Source organism: Mycteria americana, chromosome 7, assembly GCF_035582795.1.
Source record: "Mycteria americana isolate JAX WOST 10 ecotype Jacksonville Zoo and Gardens chromosome 7, USCA_MyAme_1.0, whole genome shotgun sequence".
Taxonomy (NCBI): domain Eukaryota; kingdom Metazoa; phylum Chordata; class Aves; order Ciconiiformes; family Ciconiidae; genus Mycteria; species Mycteria americana.
This window is the reverse complement of record NC_134371.1, coordinates 144292-172005: the sequence shown is the minus strand read 5'-3', so window position 1 is coordinate 172005 and position 27714 is coordinate 144292. Positions and strand designations below refer to the sequence as shown.

The window sequence follows — 27714 nt, the reverse complement described above, 5'->3', positions numbered from 1 at the left end:
CCGCGCTGCCGGAAGGCCGCTGCCGCGGGGGCGGGCAAAGAAGCGTCCTCTTCCTGTCCCTAGGGTCCGCAGCGGCCGCCGCCCGCGGAGTCGCTGGCAGGGATTGGTGGTTGCCGCTGTCGGGTCTGGAGCGCGGGCGCGGCTTCGCGGCCCGGGAGCGGTGGCTGGGGCAGCGCTCGCTGGGCTGGCGGGCCGCGGGAGCCCTGCTGGCGCCATGTCGGGGAGGCTGCCCAAGTGAGACGGGGGTGGTGGCGGCCGGCGCCGTGCCGTGCCGTGCCGTGCCGATCCGCATCGCGGCGCGTCCCGCCTGCGCTCGGCCGCTTCGCGCCGTATCCTGCGGGCGGGGGCCGCCGCGGGCGGCGGGACGAACGGAGGTGGCTAGCGTAGAAACTCTGTGCCTCCGCCGGCCCGTTCTTGTCGATGCTGGGTGCCGTAGGCCGTTTATGTGGCTTCTGCGTTCGGGCCGGGCTCCCGGAGAGGTGTTCAGCAGGGCAGCGGCAAAATGGCTTCTGGTTAACCCCTCGCTGGCTCTTCTGCAATTAGCTCAGAGCAAAGCTTCGCGAACTCTTTCTTTTTTCTGTCAGAGAAAATGAAATGCCGCTTACACAGTAACTTTAGATACCATTTGCAAAAGAAACCAAAGTTTACTGTGCCAAGCTCTGAATAACTAGTATATGGAAAGTAATTGTTTTAATTGGCAGTACTCTTAAATTAGTCCAGCAACACAGTAGGGTAGTTTTGGGATATACCAAAGGTCATGATTATTATGTATCAGTTGAAACTTGTACTGAGATTTTATTGTTACGTATTACTTGATTAAAACGATTGTTAGTATGTCCATCTTCACTCAGTCATGCATTCAGTGCACGGCCAGAGAGGTTTCCATCTCCTGGTGTGCCATAGCGTGAGTTACTAGGTGTCTCTCTCCACCAAAAGGGGGGCCTGGCTGACAGAAGTTTGTATTGGAGGTACCTAGTGTAATTACCCGGGTTAGGTTGGAGTAGCTGGTTCTTTCTAAAGTTTATTATAAGGTATTAATAGTAGATGTTAAGGTGTGAAGGTAAGCTTACTAAATATGTAGGGACCAGTTGTTTTAGCATTTCAACTTTTGTGGATATAGGCATGAAGTTACACAGAATTAATCACTTACAAACAGGGGTTTTTTTAACCTTTTTCTTAGATGAGGAAAAATTGGTGTTAGGAAAATACATGGAAATTTTGCTGTGCCAGGTATAATTACAGATGTAACTAGATCTGGAGAATTCTTAATGTTGACAAAGGTAATCTGTGAGGGAAGGTAGGGCAGAATGCACAAATACCATAGTTTTTTGTCAGTTAAGTTGGCAGCTCTTTATTGTAATTGGCTTAAACTAGTTTATTCAGTGTTAAAAAATGGCAAAGTTTTCTCCTAATATAAAACTTTTTGAATGTTTCCAGGTAAATATTATCTGAATAGAGTTGTAAAACTGGGGTTTATAGGTAGCCTTATATAAAGGCGTAAAATAGATTACAAGGTATTATTATTATTAATTCAAGTAATTGCCAAGTATTTCACAATTTTTCTTTCTGCAGAGATTCTGCAAGAGGACGCTCTCACTATAACATCTGCAGAGGAGAGAAAAACTATTCCCGTTTTTCTTCTTCTGACTTCTACTCCAGTCTTGGGTTGGAAGACTTCCTCTCTTCAGGTGACACTTCTGGAGCAGAGGAGGATACAGACTCGGCTATCTTATATGGAACTTTGCGAGGAAGCGTTGTTGGATTGCGATACTACACGGGGATTGTAAGTGCGTGGTAAATTACAAAGCAGAAGAAAAAGTTATTGTCAGCTTCAGGAAAAAATACATTTAATTAAATTTCAAAAATTCCTAGAACTTTTGAAGAAGTATAATTTTAATAGATTCCCCCCCCCCCCCCCCCCCCTTGTTGTGTTCAACATTCTTCATGGGAAGTATTTAATCTAAAACTTTAATTCCAAATTTAATTAAAGTAGCAAGCTTTCAAATCTGGTTTAGTTATTTGGTAGCTCTGCTCACCCACATAAAGCAAATGAAAGTGACTGAAAGCAAGAACTTAGGTCTTTGAACTGTTTATACAGACAAAAAGGGATATTTGTTCCCTTACTAAATGTGTTAGCAATTGAAGGTAGTTCTTGCTCTTAGGAGTACTTTTGAAATTGCTGACATCTATCAGGTAGCTCTTCTGTAATGCTTTTGGTAGTTGGAATACATAGTAGGTTATTAGACTGAACAGAATGCTAGACCAAATTAAGCTTCACAATATTTAAGTAAATGTATATTAGAGACTTCTGCAAATAATTTGCAACTAAAGTATTGTGTTCTGCCATTTGTTTGTTTGTTTTGCTTAGGTTAATAACAGTGAAATGGTTGCACTTCAGAGGGAGCCCAATAATCCTTACGATAAAAATGCAGTGAAAGTAAATAATGTGAATGGAGAGCAGGTAGGCCATATAAAAAAAGAGCTAGCGGCAGCATTGGCAGGCATTATGGACAACAAACTAGCATTTGTTGAAGGGTAAGTGTGAAGATTATGCTTTTGGTTCCATGAATATAAATAATGGAAATGTTTTTTGTTGCTACACTAGCAAATTCTGAAAACTATTTATAAGTGTTCTCTTTTGACAGAAATGACAACTCTTGGTAATACGACTAAAGCTTCGTGTTTTCAGACTCTTTGTTCTTCTGTTGAACTACTTGCATACAGTTAGTTCTTTCCCATATACGATAAAATGTAGAGACACTAGCGAGAGCGAATTCTTTAAAGATTGTTGTGGAACTCTTAAATTGACTGCATGTGGTGGTTAGTATAAAAGATTTACACGGTATGAGTAACTAACACCTATCTGGAACATTTTGTGTTTTGATGAAGATAAGCGCTTTGGAGTACCTCTTGCTGAAGAAATAACAAGGTTTAGTATAAAAAAAAAATAAAAAAAAACTGTGGGTTTTTTCCTGCTTTTTATCAGGGTTGTCCCTTATGGAGCAAAAAATACCTTTACCATGCCTGTACAAATGAGCTTTTGGGGAAGAGAAGAAAACAAGGAAGCAGTGTTAGATCAGCTAAAAAGGCATGGATTTAAATTGGCTCCTCCTCTGAAAGGTAAGTCTTGAAGTTTTGGGGTTCGTTCTTTTTTGAAATATTCAGATTGAACTTGCCACTGGTTGGAAGAAATGTTTAAGGGCTTAATCCTCATCATAGTGCTGTCATTCACAAAATGATTTTTTTAACTTAATTGGGGAATAATGCAGAGCCCACAGCTATTAATTTTAAACTTCATAGGAAGTGTACTTTTGTGTCCTATCTTTTATGTTACCTGCCAGCAATTGGAGAGGCATTTGAGCAACCTCAGAAATATACTCGATTCCAAAAGTTCTTTAAAAATCCATAATGATTCGCTGCATTTCTCCAGACTTGAAAAAAATTTTTTTTCAAGAAACAGGTTAGACCCCGTCATAGGGGGTTTCAGGGACAGTGCTGCTTTTTAGCAGAGTGCTAGGACATGTATCCTACTAGTGAGGTGTGGGCAAATAGAGATGAGATGTCTCTGAACAAATAAGCTTAGGAGACCTGATGCTTTGCAGAGCCAGCCTCGCACAAAAAGCTCCTGTGCTCCTGGAACTAGGCTTTGTGGAAGCAGGTGGTAGTCAGGAGTAAGGATGCATGCAGAAATAAACACTTAGTGAGGGATAGATCTGTTCTACATATAGCAGGATTTCAGGTTTTATCTTATAGGTTCTATTGCACATAGCTAACAGAAAGAGTTTGGAGTAAAAAAAGCATTTTGTGTTATCAGTCATTGTACTGTTACCAAATCAAATTTCATGTAACACAATAATTTTTAAGAAACGTGGTTGCCATCTTGAAGGATCCCAACCCATAGCACCTGTGAGTCCTATGAAGCGTTGTGGAAAGCCTTTGTGGCCCACTGAAAGTAAAAGATAAATTAAGGCTAAAAGACAAATGGTGACAGATACTGTCTTATATCCCACAATCCGATCAGCATTGTTACTCGTGAGCCAGTGAAGGTTGAGATTGGGAAGTCATCATACTGTTGTGTTTCAAAACAGTATCTTTTTAATCGCAACTAGGTTCAGAATGTGGTTTTGGATCAGAGTGGATTTCTGGGAGAGCTGGTCCAAGTTACTGCGCTCCGGTTCATGCTGCTGTGCAGTTGACAACTGAACAGGTTTGCGTTTCATACTTAAACACCTGAAAGTTGGGATTTTAACAGTGGGGGCCTTAAACTTTTTCATTAATAAAACAGTGCTTGTGAAGTGGAAGTCTGTTGCCTTTTTTTTTTTTTTTTCCTTTTCTGAACCACAGATTTGCTTTGAAGTCATCTTGAAGTTTTGAGCTTTTTCATTTTTATACTGTAAGCAGATGTTTTAGCGGTGACAGCCTTGAGTCCCGTGTAATTTGGGGAGGTTTTGGTTGTTCAAGAGTTTTTTTACGTTGTTGTGGTGGTGTGTTTTCTTTTCTCTGTCCTAATGCTTTATCAGATAACAAGTATGTTAAGTTCTCAAATGAAAATAAAATCAGGCTTCCAGACTTTTTATCTTCAGATTTGGCCCAGGGTGATATGTGAAGGGTTGGGTAGTGGTTTGGTTTTGGTTTTGCTTTTTGTTTGCTCTTTCAAATGAGAGTGAAATAGTTACTTTAGTGAGTGTTGTACAAGGATGTGAATATATTTAGCCATCCCTTCTCAAGCTCTTGCTTGTATTGGCACGTGTTTGTCTTGGAAAAACTGAACTTAATTTTTGTATAGCAGTAGCTAACAAACATATTCCAGCAAATCAGGTCTAAAGTGGTAGACCTATCTATATTGACTACTGTATGACAGGTAATTGTAATTTAATAGAGTAATTGATTATTTAGTGAGGTTATTTTTAATTGCAATCATTTTAATTGCAATTTTTGTGTTTATCTATGCAGCTTAAAAGTGAATTTGACAAATTGTTTGAGGATCTGAAGGAAGATGATAAAACTTGTGAAATGGAAGGAGCAGAGGTATGTCTTAAGCTAGAAACAATTTTCTATAAAATTACAGACACTTAAACATCTAGATGCATATTTAGCTTTGTTGTCTGGATACAGAAGATGCTTGAATCGGGGGAAAAAAATAGTAGATACAAAAGACTTTATACAAAAACTTTTCTTCCAAAAATGGAATGTCATATTTAATATGCAAACAGTGCGTAATGTATCTCTTTAATCTGCAGGCTGTTGGCACACTCTTGCTTCCCCATCAGAAGCAGGCTTTAGCTTGGATGGTTTCACGTGAGAACAGTAATGATTTGCCACCATTTTGGGAAGAGAGAAGTAACTTCTATTACAATATACTTACAAATTTCGCAGAAAAAAAGCGACCTCAAAATGTTCTTGGAGGAATCCTGGCTGATGATATGGGACTGGTAATAATACTTACAAAGCTTGAATTTTTTTTAATACAGAACATGTGTGCATGTTTCTTGACTGGTTGGTCATTTGGTTCATTTTGATCTGTAGAAAATATGACGTTCTTTTCTGTTATGCAGGGTAAAACACTTACTACTATTGCATTGATTCTCACAAATTTTCAAGATGGCAAGCCTCTTCCTGTTGATAAGATCGCAAGTGATAAGTTTTATGAGGTGAGATGAAAGAAAAAGATTGTTTTAACAGAGTTAATATAGCAGTTAATAAAAAAATTTGTGCCTAGTAACTTTCTGTATGGTGAACTTTGTATACATTTTGTAGAAAAAGTTATTCAAGTACATCAAATAAGAGGAAGAATAGGGTAGATTAGTTGAAAGTAGGTGGACTGTGTTACTTCAGAGTGTATAATTGAGCTGTAGACTGTGTTATCTTAGGAGTGCATGCTTAAGTATACTCCAGGGAAGACTTTATGAAGACATAAACATTTGCAATGTTAAGTTTTATAAATTTTTAAGTTTCTTATAAATTTCTCCTATAGGCAAGTTGTGACTGCACAAATAGAAGTGGTATTTTTTGGGGGGTGTGCATGCATAGTTCCTGTGTGGTTTGGAGGAAGTGCCTGAAACAACCAAAATAGCAATCAGAGGGTCTCGGTATAAAGTACATAAATAAATAAAGCACTGTTTATATTTTTGCCAAATACTTGAAATGGAGAGAGGAGAGGAAACTACAGTTAGTGAACTAACAGCAGTGTGCAAACTCTTCTTAGGTAGAGTAGTTTGTACTTTTTGCTTTCGTTATGATACGATTTTCAAGATGATGAAATAAACTAAATGCTGGGACTAGGTGATTTATTATGTAGTATTCCCTGACAGTATTAAGGCTGGGGGGTTTGTTTTGTTTTACCATACTTGTCTAAATTTAACAAAATAATGCTTTGTGTTTGACCTCAGAATGTTAACTGGGAAATGTTATTAGTTATTTTCTTTCTAGGGCAGCTGTGTAGACTGAGTTTCTCTCCTCTGCCTCTGTACAGTTTCATTTGAACTCTGTATGTGGCTACTAAAAAAAAAAAAGTACAGCTCTTTCAGCACCTTTAAGTGACTGACTCGCCACTGAGTGAGTCTTTCTTTCATGTTTCAGAGCAGTAATTAATCAGTAGTCAGATTAGTGTAATAACGTTATTGGCATTTTTTCCAGTTGCTACATTAAAGAATAAAAGTTTTCATTCCTCAATAGGAATCTGGTACTAACAGCATGAACAACGTTGGACGCAGACTATGTAAAGGTGACAGCAAACTATGTAAAGTCCAGTAATGTTTGCATGATAATTAATGGTATTACCTGGGTTACTGTTAGTCAGTAGTCAGTTCACAAACTCTTGACAAACTGTCTTGACAAACTGACAAAAGAGAAGTATTTAAAACATACCTTTAAAGGTGTTTCAGTTAACGTATGAGAAGATTAAGTGCCTTGTGAGAAAGTTGCACCCCTGCTAGGAAAGTTACCACATCCAGGAAATGGATTCTGCGTTCCTTTTACTTTCTTTTTTCCTTCCTTGCAGATAAAATAGGAGCACTTACGCATCTGTTAGAATCTTGTTTAAACAGTAAACATTAGTAGTTAAATTGTAATTAGGTTCTGTATTAAGTCACTTTTTTAAAAAATATTTTTAAGTAATGAGTAAATGACAAGTATTTAGAAGGATTTTATCACACCTGTAGTTTTCAGGTTGTATTGAGAGAATTTATACTTGTATATGAAAAATTATACTTGCCATTACTATGTTTTGTAACTCATCATGCTCTTGAAAATGACCAGAGAAATGTATGGGGCTTGAATTTTTCTTGCAGTAGCTTTCCCTCACTGTCCTCCCATGCAAGGAATTTTAATATGGATGGGCTAACTGGTAGCACAAGAGAAATGAAAGGGACTGGTGAGGAGAGAACGCATTTTTGCGCCTCTGAAAGTTATTTTTATCAGTATTCTGGAAGGGAGAAAATGCAGACTTTCCTGGGGGTCAATATGAGTGTCACCAGAAAATCAGAACCTTTACCACAGCTGAAATGCCTAGCAGCATCCAAGATATTTATTTTTTTCCAGAGCATCAAGCATTTTAACAACATACGATTTACAGCAGTGAGGGGAGAGCCTGTTTCTACTATTATTTAATTGGAAAAAGTGATGAAAGAAAAATCTTTCAAACCCTTGCAGCCCCCCCCATTTCTCATTCAATTGTACATTAAATTAATACCTATTTCTTGAGTCTTTGCAAGTTTTTCCATCTTCAGAATGGTATTAAACTTTTTTTAATATTAAAAAAAAAATCTTTACTGAAGCTTAAATCTGGAATTCAAGCATGGATTTACCTACCTGAGTTACAGCAAAACTCTTTCTGCAAATGCTGTTGCTTTTCAGTTTTGATATCAGCTCTGTCCTAACACGTTTTCTTTTTCGCATTTGCCTCTGATATGCAATTATTGGCAGAGCGCAGAGGCGATGTTTTGTTTTGTTGGGGTTTTTTAAGATCTTCTATCAGGTAGTGAGCAAAACAATCGCCCTGCAGCCCCCTCAGAACCCCCACATGCACATCTGTGGTGTTACCACATTTTTTTCTGTTAATGTTGCTGTTACTTATTTAGTTTTGGGCAATGTAGAAATCATTAATTAGTAAGGTTTGACCTGTAAAAAACCTTTACCATTTAGCATTATTTAAAACTTTACCCTTGCTTGTTAACAGTACAGTGGTTACATTTGGTTTTTCCTCTTTTCTTGACAGTTTGGTTTTGACCACCTGCAAACTCAGTACACATTTTATGACTTTGTAAATATTTAGGATTGTTTTAAGAGTGTTTTTATTTTTCATTTGTGATCACAGTATCGGTGGTACTTGTCTCGTGCAGATCTAAGGTTGTTTCAAAGGAAGTTTGTACTTGTTCTTGATCAAGTTATGCTAAAGTTGGTTTGATAACCAAGCTGAAGACTACGTACATTTTTCATGAATACTAATTTCTTCTTTATGAAGACTCTAGCAATGTGATGGAGCCTGGTGTTTCTAACGTAAAAAAGTTTGAAACTACTCCGTTGAAACACTCAAGTTGTCTTCCAAAAAGGTAGATAGCTGGAATAATCTTCTTCTTTTTGTTGGTTTGCTACATGGATTTTGAGTAAAAATAAAGTGGTACTTGCTTATGATTAACCTTAGCCTAAAACTTGTTCCTGCTCTCTCCTCACCTTTCAGTATGCTATACTTCTGCTCACAGTTATCATAAGTGTTCTGTGTCTGTGTTGTACTTCGGAATATATTAAAAAAGCATTAACTCATTGTACGTGGCTTGCATGACTGCGTGCTTGGATATCTCCTTCAGTAGTAAAGGTGTCAATAACATCAATGTGTGGCATCTAAAGAACTGGCTGTGAAGTAATCTTTCTTCTAGTATCAGTTGGGTTTTTAAGTGGTTAAGAGATACTTTGCAGGCATGCTTCTGACAGAGAGACAGCTTTGAGCTGATCTCTTTAAGCTTCACAACTTCGTGAAGCTTACTGATGTGTTTGAACCTTCGCACCACGCTAGCCTCTTCTTATAGTTGGTGTGAACTTCAGCGATAATCTGTGCCAAGTTTTAGGAGCGTCATTCACGCTGCAGCTCTGTGTTGTGTGCTTTCCCTTTTTCTAGCCCTTCTAAAAAGAAAATTTTCAAATCACAGTGGTATCTTATTTGCAATATCAAGTTCATCTGCTTTATGCTCTTGAGATTTAATATGTAAATTCAAGCAGTAGTAGAGCTGTGGGTTGGGGTGGTTTGTTTTTTTTTTTCTTTTTTAATTATGATATCTTAGAGAGAAAGCCAAGAAACCCAGATATTCAGGAAGCAGTGACTTGGGAGAGTCTAAAGAATGGCTGCTGCAACGAACAGAAAGTAAGTTGCAAGGAATTTTTTTTTTAATTGGTTACTGTAAACACCTGGTGTCCTCCTTGCTGAAGCCAAGCTGAATAGGATTTCTGATTAACTGGAAAAGGAATTAACTAAAATACTTGGGGTTTTTGTTGTTTGTTTTTGGTTTGTTTTTTGTTTGTTTGGGGTTTTTTTGTTTTTTAATTCAACCAAAACTTTAAGCAGAAAATTTTAGAAATTTCTGAACGGGAAAGCAATGTTTTAGTCTTAAGTGTTGTAGTTTGTTTCCTTAGCTGAACAAGTGGTGGTGTAACAAGCTATAAGCAGGGTCAAATGGATGGTGAAAAACAGAATTGCTAAGATTTTTAGAATTTGACATAGACTTGTTGTCAGGGCACTATGGTTGGAAAAGCATTCAAAAAATTAAGTCCATCTTTTGTGGTAAATACCTGAAATGTGATCATGAAAAGGCAAGAGCATGTGTCATTTGTTGAACTAAGTATCTTGCATGGAAAAAAAAAAAAAAAAAGGAAGGGCTACAGGTACTCTGGAGCAAGCAGTTAAGTTTAGATTTAAAGTACTTGGAGTGAACCTGTGCTAAACTTTTTTTTTTTTTTTTTAAATGACTGGTAAACTGCATTCCTCTGAAGATTCATATCCTGAAATAGATGTATTAGATACTATTTTCTGCACACACGCCTGTCAGAGTTCAAGGAGCGTCTGGACGATGCTCTTAGCTGCTAGTTTAGTTTTAGGTAGTCCTGTGAGGAGCAGGGAGTTGGACTCGATGATCCTTATGGGTCCCTTCCAAATCGAGATAATCTACATTATTGTATTGGAGAGAAGTAATTTGGTTAACAGGTTCGACGTTTATGAAGTGTGTCATTAAAAAAAAAATGCACTCACATGCTCTGCATGGTGTGAAAAATCTATGTTTGTCTGGCTTTTTGCAGCAACTTCCTGTGTTCTCCAAGAAGATACAGGCTTTGCATCTGTTCTTCTACCTTCATCTACTTGTTTAAAGAGACAAACAAAGAGAAAAGGTAATGAAGGGATAAAGAGATAATACTAATTTCTGAGTTTTTTAAAGCTGAAGTGTTACACATATCTGACTTAATAAATGAAGGTTATGCCTTTGTAAATTGCTTTGATGCTGTTCAGGTGAAGAAATACAGAGTTTTTAGAAATACAGAGGAACCATAAGTTTCTTGAACTTCTACTTTGCTTTAAAGTGAACTGTTATGCCACTAAATATGACTTCTGTTTTCTCAGGTACTGCTAGTGTTCAGTCAGTTGAGAAGAAATATTCTGATGATGGCCCCAAAGCAACTCTGATTGTATGTCCACTGTCTGTCCTAAGCAACTGGATTGTAAGTGCTAAGCTGTTTTAATGTGTAAATGTGATATATGTTGATTATGACGCTGTAGAAATAGTACTCCCTGTAGTCTCTCAAGCTAATAAAAGGTCATGGTTTTCCTTTTTTATGAAACAGAGCTGCTTTCACAAGGGAGGTTTATTTGATGGAAATTTAAAGACTGGAGTAGTAGTGTAATGAGAGTGCGGTTCCATGGGTAGCGAGCTCACCACTATCAGAAGGAGCAAGTTCACTTTCCATTCCCTGCTCTTGACTAAGGCAGGTTCACTTTGGCACTTCTGGAACTCATGTGATTTAACTCCTTAAACCAGATGAGGAAGGTGGAGGAGACAGGTCCTTGCTCAGAATAAAATATTATTGTACTTTATTGATAATGCATGTGACGTTCCATTTACTAGAGGTGTTCAGTAATTTGGCGATCTTGTTGGTGATTTGTGGGAGTAGGTCTGCTAGGGTGAACAGGCTGAAGGGCCCTTCTAGCTCTGTCTCTGCACTAGTTAAATTTTTTTGTTTTCATGACATTTTGAATACAAATATTAAGGGGATATCTTTAACTTTCAAGTTATGTTTTATTTGGAAGTTTTTGCTGTCTCTGGTTAGAACATTAATAAGAAAAGGAAACAATCTTTTAATGTAGGTAAAACATTGAAATCATACAATTGAGAAACATCAAATAGTGTAAAAAAAAAAAAGTACTCTCTTTGTCAATTCAAAACCGAATTAAGTATTTAAAAAGAAAACTTGTGAATTTGGTGCTTCAAAAGTTAAATTGTTTATTTTTATTGGCTGTCGAGATTACTGTATGCCAAGTGTTTCACAGAACAAATGTAGGGAATATAAACACTGGTTTTAAAATGAATACTTTGACAATTGTGCCATCATTTATGTTAAAACTTAGGTGGTTAACCCAGTAAGGGGAAGAAGCTGTAAATGAGCAGTGAAAGAACAAACAAAGAGAAGATGAAGGTAGAAAGTGAAAAAGAACATAAAAGCTCTTCCGTTACAGTTTGGGAGGAACAGTGGATTTTGAAATGCATATACCATCAGGGTGTGCATTAATGCTGTGCAAGAAGTAGAGCTAGCGTTATCAGAATGTGATACTGTGTCTGTTACTAATGACTGAGGTGACTGCTTCTGGTCCCTCTTCTCACCTGGCTGGAGAGGTAAAAAGAAACCCAAATTCAAATTGCTTTTGTTATGTAAGTGGATGTAGAATGTCACAGAGCTAGAGGAAGTGGGGTTTAGTGCCTTAACTGGCAACTTACAAGAATTTTATTCTAACAATCCTGTAGTAACACAGTAACTTTCGGATGACTTTTGACAACTTTTCTTTCAGGACCAGTTTGAACAACACATCCACCAAGACTTTCATGTAAATATTTATGTTTATTATGGTTCTGACCGTAGCAAAGACCCATCAGTTCTTTCAGAACAAGACATCGTATTGACAACATACAACATCTTAGCTACTGATTATGGAGTAAGTAAATGAGAAAGTGTTCTTTGAAGATCCCTTACTGTTCAAGACTCCCAGTGTTTGGGCTAATGATGGCAGTATATTCAAGTGCTATTCTGGTGGGCAATCAAAAGGTTATAGCTGTAGTTTTGCTTTACATACTTTCTTACGTGTTCGCTGTGGTAACGAAGGGAGTTTTTTATTGATTGCTCCTGTAGAGAAAATTATTTGGCTGCAATTATGGCAGTTTAAGGAAGAGATTTCTTAAGGATAGAAGAGGATGGCAAGTATGTAAATGTCCCCAAATCTCAGGGGCATGAGGCTCCCATTTCTGCCTTCCCCTGTCAAATTCAAAGAATATGGAGCATATGAAAACATAATTCAGTAGCTCTTGTTGCACATGGGCTGCAACCAAGTAGCTCATTGCATGAGATATATTTGTAAAGTGATGTTTTCATAGAAATTCCAGCCATTTTAAAAGCCCGAAGATTACATCTTTAAGTATAATACAAACTTTTAATTTGCTCTCTGATCCATTTTCCATATCTCTGTGTCTTTGAAGCCTTTCTTCTTTTCAGGCTTAGCTTATTTTAGCTGTAGCTCATTCCTTATATTCAAGATGACTAGTAGTGTTTTCCAGGAATCATTAAATCTAAAAGAAGGAACGCCTCATCCTTAGTTTTGCTCTTCTGTGCTGATAAATAAACAAGATGTGAATAAATACTATCCATTATTAATTGTGGAATTGTTAATACTCATAGCTTGCTTAATCCAAATTGCAAAAAAGGATTTTAATTTGAGTCAAAGATTAAAAAAATACTCTGTTTCAGATCAGAGGTGACAGCCCTTTACACAAAGTCAAGTGGCTGAGAATTGTGTTGGATGAAGGGCACACTATACGAAATCCAAATGCTCAGCAAACTAAAGCTGCCTTAAATCTGGAGGGACACAGAAGATGGGTACTTACAGGTAAAATATTTGACACGAGAGGAAATGCAGTGCAGATCACCTTAGTATAACACCATCTTGTGTTTCCCACTTGGTGTTTCCACTTTGGCTTTTTCTGGGAGATGGTTAATATCTATCTGCATCAGATTCATTTGGAATGTTTTTAAACTTGTCTTTGAGCAGTGATTTAGTTGTGTCTTCTTTTAGTTGTTTGTTATTTTGTTTGCTTGGTTTTGTGGCTTTGGTGGTGTTTTTTGTTGGGGGGGGGGTTGGTGTTTTTTGGGTTTGTGGGTTTTTTTGGTGTTTGGTTGTTTTTTTTTTTTAATTTTTGCTTTTATTCAGTTCATAGACACAAATTTTAAAATTACTTTTGATACACAGGTTTGGTGGAAGTGCAAGTAAAAAGGGACCTATTTATGAACTGGGATGTTACGTCTGGTTAGAAGCTCGCACTCTTACATACTTATGCAAACTTCAGTAGCTTTTTGAAATGTAATAGTCATCCTAGAAACTGCCAGGGACCATGCAAGCATTATGATCCTTAAGTGTAATTTAAAGATGATCATGATGTAACCACTGCTGGTGAAGCTGAAATGGAAAGATTAACATCCAAATCTTCCTAGCAGCGAGAGCTGCAGTTTTCTCACTCTTATGTATTTAAGTGTTTTGTAATATTTTAATTAAGAAAATAATATGTGTTATACTTAATGACATGGCAACTTAGTTATGAGAGTATACGCTTGTCCCTGGCTTATGGTTTGGAGAAAGCACAGAACTTTCATTTTGACTAAAAATTTGTAATTTTTAGTTGCTTTGAGGTTTTACAATCTTTTTTTCTTTGTTTGTTTTCTGTTTAGGCACTCCTATTCAGAATTCTGTAAAGGATTTGTGGTCTCTAATTTCCTTCTTAAAACTGAAACCTTTTACTGATCGAGAGTGGTGGCACAGAACAATTCAACGTCCAGTCACAATGGGAGCTCCAGGAGGACTTGGGTATGAAGTGTTCCAAAAGGGTTTGTGAACAAGTATGAGTGGCAGTGCTTGGGCAACATGACAAATTAGTGTTTCACATTTAAAGTTGAAATGCATGTGTCATCAGTTGTTATTTCAATTTTTTAGTTCAAATTAAATAATTCAAATTATTTAATATTTCAGACTAATGAATTATATTGTACTACTGGGCTTGGATTTTGTACAGAACATGTATTTATGCAATAAACTGGGGGGAAAAAAAACCCCACCAACAAACCAACCCCAGCTGGGTAATATATTGTCTGTATATGTATTTTTAGGCGTTTACAGTCTCTGATTAGGAGTATTACCCTTAGAAGAACTAAAACAAGTAAAGTTAAAGGAAAACCCATTTTGGAGTTACCGGAACGTAAAGTACTTATTCAGCATGTTACGCTTACAGAGGAAGAGAGACAACTCTATCAGTCTGTGAAGGAGGAGGGCAAAGCTGCTATTAGCAGGTAAGTAGAAGGCTTTCTTAATCCTGAAGGTTGAAGTTTGTTATCACAGACTTGTGTTTCAGAAGTTTTGATTGTTAGCTCTAGTAGCCAAGTTTGTATGCCAGAAACTAATAATTGCAAATTAGCATAGCATCTGTTCAGTTCTGACAAATGAAGTAGAGACTATTGCAGAACTATATATTAGAAGTTCTGTCTTGCAAGAAACAGAAAGGGATACCAGATATGTAAAGAATGGCCTTAAATTTTTGTCACCATGTGTTAGCATTTCTTCTGGTAGAATATGCTACTGGTAGCATTTTGTACCTTGTTTCAGAAGAGGATTTGAGAAAATATATTCAAACAGGAAAGTGAAAAATCAGAACATCATTCTAACAGCTAAACTTGATCACTTGATGTCATCTGTTACTTCAGGCTGTAGCATTTCATACTAACAATAAAACTCTTGTTCAGATTTTTCCATGAAGGGACTGTACTAGCTCACTATGCTGACATCCTTGGTGTCCTGCTCAGATTGAGGCAGCTTTGTTGTCATCCTCATCTTTGTATAAATACATCTTCTAGTTTTTCAGCTGGTGAGTGAATGCTTTTGGTTCCTGTGTTTCTAAAAACAGGACTTGCACTTTGTATTCAAGAACAGAAACAACATTTGTGTGTGTTCCAAGCTTTCTAGCTTCAGCCTTCGTCTTTTCAGCTTGGATTATTGAACTTTTAGCTTTCTTACTTGGATTTTTTTTTTTTTTTGGTACCATAATATATTTGGATATGTTTGAGAAGCGGGTACTCGAGCACATACTCAAATATGAATGAAAGCAATGAAGTATGAATAGTTACGAAGGCTGGAAGCAGGAGTTAATAAACTTTGACAGCCCATACAGAAATGACTGAAGAGGACCTCTGCAGAGCCAAGTGCAGAAGGCTTGTTAAAAAGCAGCATATCTGTTGTTGTAATAATTTACAGAAGTGCTATTACAGCAAATTTTTTTTCTTTGCCTCAGGAGAGAAGATGTAGAGGAGCTTTGGGGAATGGCTTGTAGATTGGTAGCCATGTCAGCAGAACCATTGCCTCTTCAGCAGAATAGAAAACTGTTGACTTTGTTACGGCTGTAAGAAAGGGTGAACACAGAGGACTGAAAGGAGAGTGAAATTTTATTTTTGACAAGCCAGAACTGTACAGCTGCCTAGTGTTAAAAATTATACGCATTTCTTTCAGAATAAAGTATAGTTTGTTTGAAATACTCTAAATTTGAGACTTCTCAAATTTAATATTTTGAAAAATCCTATTTTGAGTTGCCATCAGTATAGGTGTGATTTTTCAGAAAGACCAATGAGGTATGGTCAGAAGCTTTTTTAGAAGGTTGTCATTTATCTTCCTGAAAAATACAGGATGGAGAAATGATTGAATAATTGTTCAATAATTATTTAGAAATGAATTAGTAACTAGTAAGTATGATTTGAATTTCTCTACTTAAAAAATAAAGCAATCTTAACTATAAATAGCATCATCTCTGTAGTATCATTACTACTTGAACAGCTGCCATATGAAAATTGTTTGTTCGCATTAGGCATTGTGTCGCACATGTACGTATCGCTGAGCATGTAGTCAAGGTTCTTTGAATTCTAATTACCATTTTTGCAAGTAAGATTACTCTTAATGTGTTTTGAAATAGTAGGTCGGAATTTTCTGTAGTATTTGGCAGCTTGTGTTTTTATACATTGTAGGCTATATTGTCATTGTGTATAAACTGTCCTAATTGCATTTTGATCAACGGAACTGTGTTGATGTGTGCCAGCTCAGAGTGTTTCCTGCGTGGAAATCTGGTTTTGAGTATCTTTCTATATTTGCAGATAATAAAACTCCTGAAGAACTGCGTGAGACATTAGTGAGTAAAATGAAGTTGGTTCTGAGCTCTGGTTCAGATGAAGAATGTGCAGTTTGCTTGGAATCACTGACTCTTCCTGTGATAACACGCTGTGCGCATGTGTTTTGCAAGCCATGTATTTTTGAGGTCATCAGAAGTGAACAGGTTGGTTGTCCTATGGTTACAGTTAATTGTAATAGCTATTCAAAAGCAATGAACTGGTATCACCAGAAGGCCATCTTGCTATTGTTCTTTTAAATCATAAATGGTGATCAGGGTAAACCTAGTTATCAGCTGGGTTATAAAAACTATTGGCCTGAAGTCAAACTATGGAGAGAGTAGTTGTCAAACTGAACAGTGTTAAGGTCCATCGGTATTTTCAAAGACCTTTTCCCTAGTTCTCACCTTACTCTGTCCCTAGGGTACAAGTGATGGCATCCAGTGCAGCATTGTATACCTCCATATGGCTGGGTGCCTCTTCACTGCTTGTATGCGATGTGATGCATGTATATATTGTTGTGCTTAAAAGAGACCAAAGCTGTGTATTGGAAGTTGACTGTTGAACTCAAATCATGTCTACTCTCCTTATTCCAAACTGATAACCTTCTAGATGAAATAGCTGCCTTGCTAGAGGACCGTCTTTATGGCCCTTCTCTGGACTCTCTTCAGAATAAGCTTATGGACGAGCGTCTTTTGCTTTTTTGAAAAACATAGCATTTATTTTTCTTGTGCGCTTCTAAGCTGTACTTCTCCTTCTTGTTTGTCCTTTCCTTTCTAGGGCGATCTGATAGTGTGGTAGTCTCACCATCTGTATCCAGTGCTGCTGCACTTCCTCTGTGGAATTGTTCTGCCTCCCGCTCAGCCACAGTAGGGCTGCAAGCCCCAGGCTGAACCTAGGTGGTGTTCTTTATAGGAGGCAGCAGGGGACAAATTAGTCCCTGCTTGTGCATAATCGGTCAACCTAACAAGACAAAGGTGGGAATTGTTGTCCATCTGGCACGTAGATTGGCTTTGTTTCATTGCCAGACATGCAAGGTTTTGATGCAGATATCCCAGTCAAGAGTTTCTGGGAATTTTGAGGGAAACTAGTGATGTGAAATTATTCTCTAAGGAAAGAGCACTTGCAGAGGCCTTTTTCCAGCGCAGAGGTTCTTGATGTGTCTGTAGCAGAGTTGGTGCCCCTACTCAACCTTCCAGTGTATTTAGGCTTGTGGAGAAATAAATCGGGTTATGATGTGATGGAACCTGTATTAGTTGACTGTACAGTCAAGTTATTTACTATGCTTTGCCTAGAAAAGACCTTGTAATCTGCAGAACTAGGGCCTTTGTCCAATCCCACATTGTTCCATAGACTACTTTCATAGTAGTGAAGTCTGAAGAGAGGTGGCTGTAGTCTGTTCTTTTGAACTATCGTGAGTTTATAAAGCAGTTATTCTGAACGTAAGAAAGGCTTACTCACTGATTCCTGATTTAAATCAATTTCCAAGGAAGTTTTTGCAGGTTCTAGTCTAAACGCTGACAGACATCTAAATTCCAGAGTTGGGGAATTCACTGTTTCCTACGCTATGTATTTGTTCTAGTGCTGCATCTCAGTTGGGTAGTTTCTGTGCCTGAATGGTTACAATACAACTCTCTCCTAGTAAATACCTCGGGAAAGTACTGTACTTACCACCTTAAAAACAAAGCAAACCAACAAACTCATACCCTCTCCCCCAAAACAGCTTGGGTTCAAACAGGATTCTTCCAAGCAAGACGCCTGTGGCTTCCATTATTAATACAAATGACAGCATTAAGCCATCAGTGAGGAATGGGATGTGAGGCTGCCAACACTAAACTGCTGAGTGAAAAGTTTGGCCTTTCATTGTATTACAAACTTGGAGACCATTTTATCTTTCTACTGTTAACCTAAAAGTATTTACTGAAATTGGAAAAACTTCTTAGTACTTAACAGCTTGAGAGTTAACACCTTCTTCATTTCGGTCTTTCATTGAGGCTAGCTTCAGAGTTGTGCAAGTAAGTAAAGATCCTACGCAGAAGTCCAAGAAAGCTGTAAAATCTCTACAGTAATCTAATGCCTTTGTGTATTAACTGCATTGTTGTAAAAGCTTACCAGATATGCATTAAAACATTCTTTTTTTTTTTTTCCTTCTAATTGTTGATCATGAGACACTTTTTGTCACTTTCATATGCTTTCACTGCAAGTCTTCCATATCTCTTTTGGCATTGTTCAGCTGTGTTTTGGGTTTTCTGTTGTTTTTAATTTCAGTATTAAATTGGAGAAGGGATCCAGAAAGATGTGGGCCTTTTCATAAAAAAGGAAGGGGGAAAAAAAAAGTCTTTATGAGCACTATTAGGATTTTTTTCCAGAAAACTTTTTCAGATTTATTAGAATTCATTTATTTTGTCTCGTCACTGGAGGATTTTTGGATTGCTGTCAAACCAGCAGTGGTTCATTTGTAACTATGTTTTGGAGACTGTTATTTCAGATTCCTTTGTGTTAAGATTCTGTCTCTTGAAAGGATATCTTTATTGCTGCAATAAATTAATGTATGCAGACTATGACTGCCAGCCTCTTTAATTGGCTAGAGGTTCATTCCAGATTAGCAGCCCCCAGTACTCATCTGCTTTGTGAGGTCTGCTTTGCAGCCTGTCTAAAGATGCTTGGTTCTGTGGCCAGATTACTATATAAACTGAGTTAGCTAATTTTAAAGGGTTGCTCTGTTAGGCAAAAGTTTTTCATGTCTGTCACTTTTGCTGCGCAAAGTTGTGTATTTGTGTAGCGCACACAGTCTTTTGTTAAATTTTGTGAGTAGTCCTATGGAAGTGTTATTGTATAAATTCTAAACTTTCCCTTATCTAGAGTACGCTTCAGAGAAAAAAGCCTTTGGTGTTAAATTAGTCTCATTTTTCATGTCTGTTGGGGAAAAAGAGAAGATACCCTGTGTCTGGCCCTGACAAAGCATATTTAATCAGACTGCTATTATTGCTGTGCAGGCTTTAAAGAAAAAGGGTAAAAGGTCACTCTTTGTAACTAAGGAAGATTTTGTCTTTGAAAGATGGTTTATTTTTCTGATATTTTAAATAGTCTTTTCCCCATAGCCCAAGTATTTGCTTGCCTTTAAATCTTGAGCTGCTTATTTCAAGTATAAATATGCTCAGAAAGGAGACCACGTCTAAGGAAGAGTGAATGTTTTTAAAACATGTAGCATTTATGTCACCTTAATGTTATCACAAACAAAATATTTTGATTGTTATGTCAGAAATGACAAAGCAGTGTGTTACAAGAATGAATGTACTCCTTGAGGATTTTTTTTGTATGAACACCAATATAATAATTTCATAAAAGGTGCTTTATAAAGGTGATCTTTAGTACTCACTAGAAATAATTTAATATGTTTCTTCTAATGTTATTTGGGCTTTTTCGTAGCCAAATGCCAGATGCCCTCTGTGCAGGAATGAGCTTCGAGTAGAGCACTTGGTGGAATGTCCCCTAGAAGAGGAAATAGACTTCAGTAATGGAAAGAAGTCTAATCAGAAGTGGATATCCAGTTCAAAGGTACGTTCCCTTGTGTTTTACTTGGCTTTCGTTATGGTTTTGTAGAGCACTCTCTAGAATTTTTATGTAAATATGCTGAACATACTTTACATATGCATAACATACTTTAAATTATTATTTAAAAGTCTGCACAGCATGTCTGGCCAGCACAGGAGAAAATGTATAATAAAATCTCATCACAAACAAATTTTGCAGCAGAGAAAAAAGACAAAAGGAGCACCAGTTGTAATTTAGTGCTGGTCATTGTGCAGTACATAAATGTGTATTAATTAACTAAAACTTTTGGTAAAAGAACTGTTGCTTTGTGTTTTGTTTCTGAAGATAGTGTAGTTCTATAACCACTGAAACCATTCAGCTCTTAATTTACTTTTGGAAACTAAAAATCTAAATAAATCCTTCTTTCTTAAAACTTGCCTAAAGAATATATAGTCTGGTCTAGAGGGGAAAACTAAATGGGCATCAAATGTTCAATGGAACACTTGTCAGATAACCTAGCGAGATATTTTTATTTTACTTTGCAGACCTGTTTCTCAAGGTCTGCCACATCGTTTTTTGCCTTGCCTTCATTGTGCGTTCACTGCCAAAAATTAAATCTTCCTGCTTGTACTTGGACCTTTTTGTTTTGAGATTGCTTTTCTGAAACATTAAATTTTTAATTTTAATTTGTAATTAAGTTACTGTTCTTTCAAAAGTTGGTTATAAATTTATTCTCTAAAAATCTTTCTGTGGAGACCGAAGAACTAATTTAGGACACTGCGCTCTAGATTAAATGAAGATTCTAATTTTTTTTTTTCTTTTTTACCTGGTGCAGTTACTTGCATTCTCTAGTTAGTGGTTCTTTACCTCATCATAGCTAAACCTTACATGAGAAAACTGGCAACGTTCCTCTGCCTCAGATCCAATTCCTTGCTCCTTTTGTTCTCATGTTGGTCCCAAGAGTGCTTCTGGTGCCTCCTTATCCTCTGTCATACCTAGCCAAGGGTCTTGCATAGCTTGCCTGAATATTCCTGGGGGAAGCCTTTCTCGCTTCTTGAGTATCGCTACAGTAGAGCACTCGCCTTGTGGCTGTCCCTTGCTTAAGCCTTACTGTTCAGAGTTCTGGTACTCTGTTGCTTTTTTCAATATGCCCTGGAGGTAGGGGACTTTTTGACTCCTGACAGTGGGAAGTATGTCGAAAACGGGTTTGTGAATCCTCTTCCCCAGAGCACCATCAATCGCTCTGTAGTTCATGACTGTTAAGTGTTCAACCCTTAGTTTCCTTTGGAAACTAAAAGAAACCCTACCCGCAGAATTAAGATTAGTTTGTTTAAAAGGTATTGCTGAACAGTGATTTCTCAATTGATGTGAACTTCATCAAAGCATCTGTAGGAGTGGAATCTAACCAAGTCAGAGTAAGCTGCATAAGTCTTCGTTTGATTTCAGATAAATGCTCTCATGCATGCTTTGATAGAACTACGGAGGGATAATCCAACTGCTAAATGTCTGGTTGTTTCTCAGTTCACAACTTTCCTGTCACTGATAGAAAACCCCTTGAAGTAAGTAGAACTACTGTCGTTTCTAATAAACATATGCTTTTATGGTCTTTTAGAAAGATCTCTCAAGGAATATAGTATCCTTTTGATTTTTAGAACTTCAGAAGAGGAACAAATTACTTAAATACTTTGTTTAGTGGAATAAAGCCATGAATCTTATTCTTGTTATTTTTAATGTATAACCTGTGAAATGCAGAATTTTAAATATGCATTTCAAAGTAGAGGTCAGGATTTTAATGTATTTATTTCCTGTTGTAACAGAAAATGAATTGTTAACTTGAACATTTTTACTTTCTCTTCAGAGAATCGGGGTTTGCCTTTACTCGTTTGGATGGGTCAATGGCACAGAAGAAAAGAGTAGAAGCAATTCAGTGCTTCCAAAGCAGCCAAGCAGGATCCCCAACTGTAATGCTTTTGTCTCTGAAAGCAGGTGGAGTTGGATTAAATCTGACAGCAGCTTCCCGAGTGTTTTTAATGGATCCTGTGAGTAATGGGTTGTTCGTAATGACCTGGCTTAACCTAGGTGAAGCTCCTTTGGTAGTTTTCCTAAGAGGTAGAAGGAGAGCCCCCCTGAGAATGAACGCCACTGATGAGCATCTGTTAAAGGGCAAATAGGGCTTTTCTTAATTTGTTTCCCTGGCATCTTTTTGTTTTAACACAATATTTTTGTGCTGTCCGTTTATTTACTGTGAATGAAAAGAATGCTAGTAGTACTGTTAAGAAAGTGGTGTGACACCTTACAGTGTAGTATTTGATATTGGTTCCTTCTTTATTTCTTTTTCTTTCTGATACTTTTGAATGTGGTTTTCTGTTTGTTCCATTTAATAACTTTAAAAGCCATAAAGTGGAATTTCAGGAACAGTATATTTCTTTCTGTGTTATAATGCAGTGCTTCTCTGCTCTAGTCTCTTCTGTTACTTTTATGAATTTTTTTATAAGAAAAGACATTAGTCTGAGGTTACTTTTTGTGGTTGCAGGAGACTGAGAAAGATGACGATACATAAATTTAGGAATTTTTTTCCTTTCATTAAAGCACTTAGGAATGCAAAATTATTTGTAAGGAATAAAAATGTAAATTACACTTACTGATAGCAAAATGGTAGTCTTAGCAGAATTGGTTCATGTCTTGTGTCATTGTACAAAATAGAAGTTTTCTGTTCACTTCTTCCCTTCCCCACTATTTACTCCTCTGCTCTGATGTCCTAGTTTTTTGGCAGTTGGAAATGGAGACAAATTCCGCAGTTTGTGCACTTGCAAACAAAACCAAAGTAAATGTGAAAATAATACTGTAGCTTTGGACTTGGGCATCTGGTAACACCAATAGTAAAGAAAAAGTACTAGCTTGGATATCGGGTTAGTGATAAAAACAGCATGAAGACAAATGCTATTTACTTAATAAACTAAAGGAATTAAATATGAGTGAGAGTATGGAGAAGCTGCCTTGTAAAAAGGTTTATCAGGAATTGCGATACATCTTCACAAGTATTGTTTCTGTATGTGTTGCATTGAATAGTTCAGTTGGAAGGGTCCTACAACACCATCTAGTCCAACTGCTTCTTTTTTTTCCTTTTTTAAAAAACAATTCTCTGAATAAGAAAACTTATGGAAAGTCCAAGAGAATTTTCATTTTCTGTGAAGATAATTAACGAGGTATAATGCATACGCTGTCCTGCGGCAAGCAGTTGTAAGAAAATAAGCTAAGCATTGTTAACACTGAGTCATCTACAGTATAACAGTTATACCTCACAAACCAGAGCCAAATATAATTGCATTTACGCCACTGAACAACATCTCTGCATCCTGCTGGTAACCATCCTAAGTGGCAGTGGTTGACTCCTTGTATTTGATGAAGGGGCAGCAGGACCACATGATCCTTCATGATCTCACTTTTGAATGTTCAGTGCTAAATGAGATTTGGTCATGCATAAGCATTCCTTGAAGTGAATTAGCAGCAATAATAGGATTTAAGAAGCAGAAATACCTCTGGAGCCAGTGGAGTAACCAGTTTTTCCACTCAAATTCTGTGGATTTGTTGTAGAACTATCGCTTAGAGGTCTGCATTCTTTCTCTGAGAGGTGTTACACCACAGTGCAAGGGAGAAACATTTATCCAACCATAGACTACTTTCTATCCCCCCCCCCCTTTTTTTTATTATTTGTTTGTTTAAATACAATCATACATCTGCTGAATTCTCACCTTTAGGAAGAAATACGAACCTTTAATGTGAGAGTATCACAAGTATACAGATGTTTCTCTGAGGCTCAAGTTTCTTCATATTTTCCCATGTAAAATATAGTATCCTTTATATGAGGTATTGCAGAAAGGCATAGAGGTATTGCAATTCAGTTTTCCTTTGCTGGACTGATGAGAGAAGAAGAGTGAGAGTGGTACACTTTGGTCCTCCTCGACTACAGCAAAGATAGAATGGAACATGCTTGTGCATGTTTGGGCTAGGTCTTTCCTCAAGACATCATCTTGTTTGTACGGTCAGATTAGTATTAGAACGGTTTGCCATACGTAGCTTGCCAGCAATGTTCATCTTGCAGTGACAGATACATCATTTGTTGCAGCTCTGCTCGCTACCTTAGATTGCAGAAACAAGACTTGTTTGGCTTTTATCTTGCAGCTTGATGTCTCAAGTGTGGTTAGGCATCAGAGGTTCTTAGAATCTAAAATGATTTTTTGTGCTAGCCTAGTGCTGTTTTTTCCCCCCCTTCAATAGAAAGGAGTCATTAAGAAGAGTTCCTAGGTAACTTTCAGTATGTGGGTGACATGGCAAGGTGAGCCCATTGCACGAGACTTGCTTATCACAGGCAGAACATTACTACATTTTAGGTAGATTTAAATATCCATTCTGTGAGAACTAGTAGCGCTATACCTTTAGATAGAAAAAACATGCTGGAAAAATGCAGAGCACAGACTTGGCATTTCACAAATCCTTATATTTAGTGTTATATCCTAAGTATAAGCAGGAACAGCTACGCTACCATTTTGTGTTCAGCAAGTTTCTTGTTTACCTAACTTGGTGATTACTGCATCTACTAGTGGAAGTATACATGGGCTTTCTTAACAGTCAGGGGACTTAGTCTACTGATAAATAACTGCCTGTCTTCAGTTGCTTTAGATTTTGCTATCAGGAAAAGGGTACCGAGGCAGTTAGTATATGCAGTGTTTATTTCAGAATTAAAATGGTAACAAGATTGTTTGATGTCTCCTAAACTCCTGACAAACTTAGTTTTTAAAGCATTTACCTGAAGTTCCTACTTGTTATGAATATATAACCAGAAGTTCTCAAAGCTTTCTTTATCACGGGATACTTAAGGAGTGAGACGTTAGGTTGGGGGCAATTAATCTGCAAGTAGTATTTGTTCGAGAGCTGATGGTACAATAACTTCTTTGTGATTCCGTGTGCATCTTGCTGTGTATTTTGAAGGGAGGTTATTTAACTTGTTCGTTGCTGCTACTGATAGGCTTGGAATCCTGCTGCAGAAGACCAGTGTTTTGACAGGTGTCACAGGCTGGGTCAGAAGCATAATGTTGTTATTACTAAGGTGAGTTGAGAGATGATCTGTTTGAACAGTTTTCTGGTTATGAATAAATAAATTAGTATTTTTAAAAGAATTGTGACATCATATGGCTCACCAGTAAACTTAAATTGTGGTGTGATTTTTGACATGTGGGCTTTGGATTATAAGATTTTACTAAATGTAAGCTATTTCCCGTGAAATAATAATGTTAGAAATTAGATGTCCCTGTTGAGCTATTTGGAGTGAGTAAGATGGGGTAGTATTGCTGTTGCCTAGTGTGGCTATTACAGTTTATTGTCTTGAAGGTATGTAGAATGCTTTTGCTTTTGTCATAGCAGCTTGTTTAGCTGCGGAAGAGCAGCTGGTCTGTCTCATTAATACCCAGTCACAAAAATATTACTTGGGAAATTGAGGACAGGTTTCTTCTACTATAAGTAGCAAAGAAGAGAGAGAGATTCTTCCAATAAGTGTTAAAAAAAAGGGGGCAAAAAAAAGAGAAAATGCCAAACTTTTTCCTCCAACTGCTTTATAACCCTTCCCTCTTGTGTTTTCTTTACAAAGTAATAACAAAATAATGTAACTGTGCTTTAGGGTACTCAGCTTTTTAACTTTTTTTTCCCCCCAAAGTACCTAAATTTCTCATCCTAAACTTTTAATTAAAAAACAAAACAAAACAAACAAACAAACAAAAACACCAAAAAACCCAAACCTTCATTTCAGTGGGGCTTTTTTTTTTTTTGTATTTCAGTTCATTGTGAAGGATTCAGTGGAAGAAAATATGCTGAAAATTCAGAACAAGAAGAGGGAACTTGCAGCAGGAGCCTTTGCTACCAAAAAGCCTTCAGCAAGTGAAGTAAAACAAACCAAAATTAATGAAATTAAGGCTCTAATTGATTTATAGCTTGAAACTGTGGTATTTTGTGTAAATAATGTATTTCATATTTTAGTTAATATTGCTCTTCAAGTTACATGTCTCATGCTAACTTTTAGTTTTGCTGTCTTTGTGGTCAAAACATAAATGCTTCAAATAAATATAAAAACTAATTTGCTCCTAAATATTAATTTAGAAACGCACAAACTTGTTTTACACTACTGAAATCTTTCCAGCATTCATTTCTTCGAAGTGTTGCTTATTATGTACAACTCCTAAGAACACATAAAAATCCCTCAAAACAGAATGCGTAATTCATGCATTCTAACTTGCAAGAATGCAATCTCTTTTTAGAAGTGAAAAGGTAACAAAAGGTAAATAATGTGTGTCTTGTCCTTCAGACAGAACCCTTAAATGAATTAGCTCCATGTTTCGATCTCAGTGTTTCCTGATAACCAAACAGATCACCTGGATTGATTGTTTCAGAACAGGTGGTCAGTGATCACTTCATAAGGAATTCTTACTTTTGCAGACTATGTTCAAAGATGGTATTTAATTCAAAATGTTAATTTTTTTTTTTTACTATTTCTGAGTAATACACAGGTGCAGCAGGGAGTTCCTCTGTTGCTTACTTCCCAGGAGACAGTAAAAATGAAATACTTAAATTTGTAAAACACTTTCTTTTAATATTTTACTTAAATGGAATTCCACTGATTTCTGTAAAAGTAAAAGTTTTGTGATTTGGATAAAATGCTAGAATCATAGGCTTGTATTGATAACACGCTTTCTAATAATTTCTGTACACACTTTGAACAAGACCGCTGTGCTATACGCAAAGTAGAATACAACCCCCTCATTTGTCACTGAATCGGTTAGCCCTTGCAAAATAAATTAAACAGAACAAATTATTTTAATAGCTGCCAGCTTTCTGACAGTTTTCTTGCACTGCTAAGTGCTTTTCCAATCCCATATATACATCTTAATGGAATGCTGATCTGCATGCATCTTGATTTATATAGGAAGAATTTGGTAAACTACTCGTGTTCATGTACTGCAAAGTAATAAATAGCACTGAAGAATCTCAGCTGAGTATTAGTTGAATATTATTGTCTGTTTCTTCTGTCTCTTTCCATTTGATTCTGGTCTTCTGTTATGTGTTTTCTTAACACTATGCTGCCTTCCCTGTAGTGCTCAGACTTCAAATTGGAGGCAGAGATTGCTATGTTTCGGTTCTGTTTAGATTCCGTGTTTAGATTCAGGAAGTGTATTTGGCAGCAGAGAAATGGAATCTGATTTTCTTCTAATGCCCTTCACCTTTTCTTATGTCTTAGAATACCAGCCAGCTGATTAAAAGATGAATTGCAAACATAAGAAATGGAAAAGGACTGAGAAGTAAAGGCAAAATGTCTGATATTTGGAGAAACTGAGCCAATGGAAGGAGTGAGAAAGGAATTCAAAATATGTAACCTAATAAGCTGATGCAGGTTTTGGGGAGCCAGCATCTTAGCTATGGAAAAAAGTGTGTTTTAAGTCTGTTAAAGAATTAAAAAGACATGAATGATGGAAGACAGCGTGAGCCCCAGTAACTGGTTGTCACTGGAAAGCTGACAAAAGAACAAGAAAACAGAGCCACAACTGACTGAAATTTTTTTTTTTTCATAGAGTTTATGTAAGTTAAATTTCTTTGGGTTTTTGTGGTTCAGATTCTGATGTTTAGAGATAAGCTGGAGAAATAATTCCTGATGATGAATGAGAGATTTGGCTTTGTGTAATTCTTTCCATTTTC

General features: G+C 37.0%; 1 protein-coding gene across 2 annotated transcripts; it reads left to right on the top strand.

The window, feature by feature from the left end:
* Positions 1 to 40: 40 nt before the first annotated feature.
* On the top strand, positions 41 to 27012 carry HLTF (helicase like transcription factor). 2 transcript variants are annotated; one of them, XM_075506665.1, is made up of 24 exons: positions 41 to 234; positions 1573 to 1783; positions 2369 to 2535; positions 2987 to 3120; positions 4110 to 4207; positions 4954 to 5028; positions 5241 to 5432; positions 5556 to 5651; positions 6676 to 6724; positions 8462 to 8549; positions 9276 to 9355; positions 10285 to 10374; positions 10604 to 10701; positions 12044 to 12187; positions 12994 to 13132; positions 13969 to 14104; positions 14404 to 14583; positions 15034 to 15155; positions 16429 to 16607; positions 19870 to 19998; positions 21421 to 21533; positions 21833 to 22013; positions 25001 to 25081; positions 25806 to 27012. In XM_075506665.1, the coding sequence occupies exons 1-24, from the start codon at positions 215 to 217 to the stop codon at positions 25956 to 25958; spliced, it is 2955 nt and encodes a 984-aa protein (XP_075362780.1). In that variant the 5' UTR covers positions 41 to 214; the 3' UTR covers positions 25959 to 27012. The 2 variants fall into 2 exon arrangements, with proteins under 2 accessions (XP_075362780.1, XP_075362781.1); XM_075506666.1 differs by lacking the exons at positions 41 to 234; positions 2369 to 2535 and having other exon boundaries at positions 1652 to 1783.
* The last annotated feature ends 702 nt before the right edge of the window (positions 27013 to 27714 follow it).

Coding starts and splice junctions, on each gene's coding strand:
- HLTF (XM_075506665.1), top strand. CDS start 215: ATGTCGGGGAGGCTGCCCAA. Junction 235..1,572: donor ATGTCGGGGAGGCTGCCCAA/GTGAGACGGGGG, acceptor TTCTTTCTGCAG/AGATTCTGCAAGAGGACGCT. Junction 5,433..5,555: donor TGGCTGATGATATGGGACTG/GTAATAATACTT, acceptor TCTGTTATGCAG/GGTAAAACACTTACTACTAT.